Below are 6,507 nucleotides of genomic sequence, written 5' to 3'. Positions count from 1 at the left end.
TGTGTGTGTGTGAGTGTGTGTGTGTGTGTGTGTGTGTGTGTGTGTGTGTGTGTGTGTGTGTGTGTGTGTAGAAACCAGCGTCCTTCCCCTTTAAGAGGGCGACGGTGCCAAGAGTCCGAGGATAACCATCAGGGCTGGTCAGACACACACACACACACACACACACACACACACACACACACACACACACACACACACACACACACACACACACAGAGAGAGAGAGAGAGAGAGCGGCAGAAAGACAAACATTTGGCTCCCACACAGTTTTTGTAATGGGGGGGGGGCGATGACTTACTGTAACCGTGGGAACCGGGGGGGGGGGCTTACTGTAACCGTGGGAACCAGCTGTCACCAGATCCCTGAGCTTCAGTTCTCAGACCCCCCCCCCCCCCCGACCTCTGACCTCTGAGGAGACTTCCTCATCAACCAGGAAGTTTACATCTCAGCTCTATGTTCAGTCGTTCAGTCGTTCAGTCGTCCATGACGCCAGGACACTGGGAACGGCCGCGACGCGACACGTCAGCGGGGCGGAGCGGAGTTCTTTACCTGCTCCACCAGGCACGGACGCGACGGCTTCACTGTTTGTTGTTGCAGCTTCAGCTTCACCTTGTCAAGCTGCAGTAAATGAGTGACTTTATGTATCTCAACACATTTTCACATCCCTCCTGTTAAAATGGATTGACAGAACCTTTTTCACAGGTAATCTGCTGACTATGTAGGTTTGTAAGTGCAGACATATTAAATGGTATCAATTAACTGTTTAACTACACGATCATGGATCCACAATGTAAAAAAAACAAACCCCATAATGTTGCACTGCTGCTGGCTTTGCCTCTGGTACATGAGACATTTATTTTAATCACTTTTAAACGTAATATATTAGTTTTATACACAGTTCTCTGTAGTTTTCTACCTGTTGGGCCGCGTAGCCACGACACCAGGAAATAAAATAGACCCGGCGCGAAAAAGAAGAGAAACGCCGCGCGACGGCCGCTGGAGTGCACGTCACTCACATGGAGGAGGAGCTTCCATTGACTGAATGGGAGCGAGCTGCTGCGGCTGTCGCACGACACGTTTCACGTCGCGGCCGTTCGCAGTGCCGTTAGGGTCTAGATTCAGTTCTACGTTCAGTTCTACGTTCAGTTGTCCATTAGGGTCTAGATTCAGTTCTACGTTCAGTTCTACGTTCAGTTGTCCATTAGGGTCTAGATTCAGTTCTACGTTGAGTTCTACGTTGAGTTCTACGTTCAGTTGTCCATTAGGGTCTAGATTCAGTTCTACGTTCAGTTCTAGATTCAGTCGTCCATTAGGGTCTAGATTCAGTTCTACGTTGAGTTCTACGTTGAGTTCTACGTTCAGTTGTCCATTAGGGTCTAGATTCAGTTCTACGTTCAGTTCTACGTTCAGTTGTCCATTAGGATCTAGATTCAGTTCTACGTTGAGTTCTAGATTCAGTCGTCCATTAGGGTCTAGATTCAGTTCTACGTTGAGTTCTACGTTCAGTTGTCCATTAGGGTCTAGATTCAGTTCTACGTTCAGTTGTCCATTAGGGTCTAGATTCAGTTCTACGTTGAGTTCTACGTTCAGTTGTCCATTAGGGTCTAGATTCAGTTCTACGTTGAGTTCTACGTTGAGTTCTAAGTTCAGTCGTCCATTAGGGTCTAGATTCAGATCTAGATTCAGTTCTACGTTGAGTTCTACGTTCAGTTGTCCATTAGGGTCTAGATTCAGTTCTACGTTCAGTTGTCCATTAGGGTCTAGATTCAGTTCTACGTTCAGTTCTACATTCAGATCTAGATTCAGTTCTACGTTCAGTTGTCCATTAGGATCTAGATTCAGTTCTACGTTCAGTTGTCCATTAGGGTCTAGATTCAGTTCTACGTTCAGTTGTCCATTAGGGTCTAGATTCAGATCTAGATTCAGTTCTACGTTGAGTTCTACATTCAGATCTAGATTCAGTTCTAAGTTCAGTCGTCCATTAGGGTCTAGATTCAGATCTAGATTCAGTTCTACGTTCAGTTCTACATTCAGATCTAGATTCAGTTCTACGTTCAGTTGTCCATTAGGATCTAGATTCAGTTCTAAGTTCAGTCGTCCATTAGGATCTAGATTCAGTTCTAAGTTCAGTCGTCCATTAGGGTCTAGATTCAGTTCTGCCAGACCCTTGTAGTTCCGCAAAGCTACGCTGAGCTCCACACAAGGGTCTGGGACTGCTCCATAGGCGATTCATTTCAGAAGGCGGGGCCTTGTAAAAAAAATCTTGTATGTGATTGGATAAACCACTTGTCCGTTATCTTGAATGACGTGCTACTTCAGCCACTCACATCGTTCTCTGTTCATCTTTCAAAGAATTAATATTCAATAGATTCGACAAAACAGTTGAAATAGCAGAATCAATGCCAACGCGCGACTCCTCACTGCGAGCCGCCATTGTTGTTTGACTCAAACAGTCGCTTCAGCGCTACGTCACACCTCAGAAAGTCCCGCCCGGCGATCCTGATTGGTTCATTATTTTTTGCTCCGGGGAAGAAGTTTGCATTGGCCTCGAGTCCAGACCCTTGTGTGAAGCTGAGCGTAGCGCCTCTGGTGGAGCTTTGTGGAACTACAAGGGTCTGGTGAGAGCCAGGCTAAGGATTTTCCAGTTTTCTGTGAAATTGTTTATTTGACTTTTTCTGTGGAGTGGAAATGAGACACGACGTCGTCCAGATAAACATCCTCTGACCCGGTGGGGGGAGTCAGTGAGCTGAGGTAAACTAATTAAATGTGTGTGTGTGTGTGTGTGTGTGTGTGTGTGTGTGTGTGTGTGTGTGTGTGTGTGTGTGTGTACCTGCAGGTTTTCCGAGCTGAACAGCTGAAACCAGCAGCTGAATCCCTGATGGAGCCGGTGAAGAAGGACTTGGAGTTGCTCAGCAACAGCATGGCCACCTACGCACACGTCACAGGTGGATCACTGACCAATCACTAACCAATCAATGATCAATCAATGATCAATAATTTACATTTGACTGTGACCATGGTGACGTCTCTTATACACACACATCTCTCCTCTCTGAACACGCTGGTTTCAGCATTAAGATCTGTAACAGACTGAGGTTTCCTACTCATCACTGTCGTCTGTATGAGTGTTGGCTGCTCTTCTCTCTACAAACTGGTGTTTTCTTTCTAAGGCCGTCCTGTTTGTGTTCTCTCTCTGTTCCTAAAGTCAACACCAGCAGCTGTCGTCTCAGACCGATAGATTGATAATGTATCTACTATTCCTCGTATGCAGACTGTCTTTAGGGAAAGTGCCTTCAAAACATTCACACCCTCGTCCTGCTATAAACTACAGAGTCATTTTACTGTAAACTGGATTATCTCCCAAGTATGGACGATGTTAAAGCTATAGGATCAAGGACTATTTGACTTCTGCTGCATGCACATGTTCTATCACCGAACGCAGCTGGTGATTCTACTGTAGTGATGTGATTAGTTTTAGCTGTTTTTATGTTTGTTTAGTTGATGTTGTCCAAGTGTGTACTTTATGTGGACCAACTGTGCTGCTCTCTGGGTCAGGATGGACCCCCTTGCAAAAGAGATTCTGAATCTCAGTGGGATTATTCCTGGTTAAATAAAGGTTAAATAAAAAAAAATAAAAAAAAGTAACCCCAACACTGAACAGTTTGACCTGCAGAGGCTGTAAAACGACTGAAACACAGAAGAGACGGTTTATTTATTATTATTATAGTTTGACTAAACGTTGTCTGGTTCTGATCCGAACGCTGAAGGTTTCCAGTCATTCACCTTTCTACCTGTTGTCCTCTTCTTCTTTTCTTTTCTTTTCTTCATTAGGATCCCCGTTAGCACCCGCAGCAGCATCGGCTCCGACATGCACGTAAACATTCACACTTACACATAAGAAACACACATTTATACATAACACAACAAGAACAAACAACAAGGCTCTTTAATAATGAACAAAACCACAGAAAACATTTAACAGACACCACAGACATCACCACCATGTCTCTACTCAGATTCCATTCAATACTTTAATACCTTGAGTAATCTAATATAATACACCCACAAAGTAAATTAATAAAAAATAAATCACATAATAAGCATTGATTGTCTGAAGTGACTGCGACCAGGCACTTCAACTACTCACACACATATTTACACTCCAAGAAAAAGGTACAACCACAACTGTAGCCATCCCTCTTTATAAACTCAATATGTTAGATATACTTCATTAAATTCCAAGAGAAACTGTTTTAACAGCTTTTTAAACCGATCTTTGTTACTTTAATGAGCAATATGAACTGGTAGAGAGTTCCAGACAACCACAGCTCTGTAGGGTGGAGTCAGGTAATATGGGACATTTAAGGTCTGAGGCCTTTTGCAATTAAAATATTACCAGCCAATCACAAAAAACGATTTTGAATTGTTGCCATAGCACCTCTTGACAGAAAACAATCACTTTGATCAGTTGTTGGTAACCAGAAAGTTGTTGATGAAACTTTGAAGGAGACTCAGGAGGGAAGTTCAAGCCAAAAGGGCAGTGGCATTTTTTTTATTTTTTATTTTTTTTATTGTTTATTTGTGACGGGACTTTGCATATTAATGAACATTATAAAAAATGTAAATACACCAGATTTAGCTCTGGGCTAATTTCCATCTGCATGCGGAATAAGGGTTCTAGACAAAAAAACAAACTATTTAAGAATCTGCAAAATTGTATTTTTATGAAGTGTTTAAAAATATTTGTCAAATACACTTTTTGTCAACTAGCATTTTTAGCACTGTCCCATATTAACCAAACTGTGTTTGGTAATATGGGACAAAAAATTCAGCTATATTGGGACACTTTATAAACTGTTAGGAGTTGCAATAAAATCATGATTTAAGCAGTTATGGTGAACAATCCTGTTGTTAGTGCTGTTGTTGGTATTTTTGTATACTTTTTTAAACCTTGCTACACATTTTTTGCCTCACACAGTTATAATAATCTCTATGCTAATAGAGGCTAGCCGAGGCTAACAATGCGTATGGGGATTTGCAGCAGGTCAGAAACCTCTAGGCTGAGGTTCATTGCCAGGTTTGTGCCAAAATCAACTTTTGAGAGGATTGATCATTGATTGTTTACACTGTATTTATCAATTATTATTATCTTCTATTCTACCATTCTACTAAAAAGTGTCCCATATTACTTACTGACTTCACCCAACCTGTTCTCACTCTGGGCAGAATGAACCTCCCTTCTGTTCTGATGCAACTACTTCTTGTTCCATAATGTGGGCAGAATGGGAGGTAGATAGAATGCCTTTATTGCCCCATAGGGAAATTCATCTTCACACTCTGTCACTGATCAACATACAACACTGAGCCACATGGTGGTGTAGTTGTGTAGTTGTGTAGTTTGTCATGTGTGATTCTCTCTCCTGCAGCCAACCCCGAGAGCTTCGCCCTCTACTTCATGATGGGGGTTTGTTTGGGTCTGTTGGTGGCGCTCTGTCTCCTCGTGTCGGCCATCGCCTGCAGGACTCGCCACCGCCACAGAGCCAGAGCCCCCCCCTCCCCCGAGAGGAGGCAGCTGAGGGAGTCCAGTGAGGAGGAGGAGGAGGAGGAAGAGGAGGAGGAGGAGGAGGAGGAGGAGGAAGAGGAGGAGGAGGAGGAAGAGGAGATCCCCCGGTCCTCCGAGTCTCTCCGGAGCGTGGACGTCTTCTCTTCGGCCGAGGAGCTGGAGAAGGCTCGACGTCTGGAGCAGAGGGAGCGCATCGTCAGGGAGATCTGGAGGAACGGCCAGCCAGACGTCATGACGACGGGGACGGGGACCATAGGACGAGTCCACTAGGACGAGTCCACCGAGACGGACGATAGGACGAGTCCACTAGGACGAGTCCACTGAGGCAGAGGACTCGGTGAACCGAGGACACGGTGAACCGACGACACAGCGAAGATCCAGCTGAGCTCCGACCAGTTGAAGACACGTGTCCTTTACTGTGCGTTCACACCAAACGCTTCCAAAGCGTCAAAAACGCTCGAGGGTTACTACTTCGCTTCAGACAAGACAGCTTCCAAAATGGAAAATATTTTCAGCCGCTTTGGTCGCTCGTCACGTCAAAGTTCGATCGCGTTGGTCATTGGAGCCGAAATACAAAAAAAAAGGAAAAAAAGGAGCCGACGGTCGTCTCTATTCTGACAGGCTGCCGCTGAACCGCGTCATAGCTCATTACCCTGAAGTTAAATCTGGCTCAACTTCTCATCTGGTGAAGCTTTGGAAGCTTTGGACGCTTTGGAAGCTTTGGAAGCTTTGGAAGCGCGGCGACGCCTGGTGACGCTTTGGTTTTTGGCGAGGAGGTGTGTCTCTGGATAAACTCTGGATGTCCCGAGTTTCAGGATGAAAGTCAATTTTTTGGACCCGTAATGTATTTTAACACCCATGACCCTTCAACCTCCGCCTATGGGTTTTTTAATGTATTTTAAGGTCAAAATTTTAACTAACAGATTTCACCATGAAACTTCCCA

General features: G+C 44.4%; 1 protein-coding gene across 1 annotated transcript in view; it reads left to right on the top strand.

The window, feature by feature from the left end:
• Positions 1-5,843, top strand: part of eva1bb (eva-1 homolog Bb (C. elegans)) — a 7,522-nt gene extending 1,679 nt beyond the window's left edge. Inside the window, exons 2-3 of the mRNA XM_085790277.1 lie at positions 2,837-2,945; positions 5,427-5,843. Coding sequence (XP_085646403.1) covers positions 2,879-2,945; positions 5,427-5,833 — 474 coding nt within the window. The 5' untranslated portion in view covers positions 2,837-2,878 and the 3' untranslated portion in view covers positions 5,834-5,843. The remainder of the gene's footprint in view (positions 1-2,836; positions 2,946-5,426) is intronic.
• Positions 5,844-6,507: the final 664 nt, after the last annotated feature.

The sequence above is a fragment of the Trachurus japonicus genome, chromosome 11, assembly GCF_045865225.1.
Source record: "Trachurus japonicus isolate A0001 chromosome 11, Traja_1.0".
In the NCBI taxonomy this organism is placed as follows: domain Eukaryota; kingdom Metazoa; phylum Chordata; class Actinopteri; order Carangiformes; family Carangidae; genus Trachurus; species Trachurus japonicus.
This window is presented reverse-complemented; position numbering and strand designations above follow the sequence as displayed.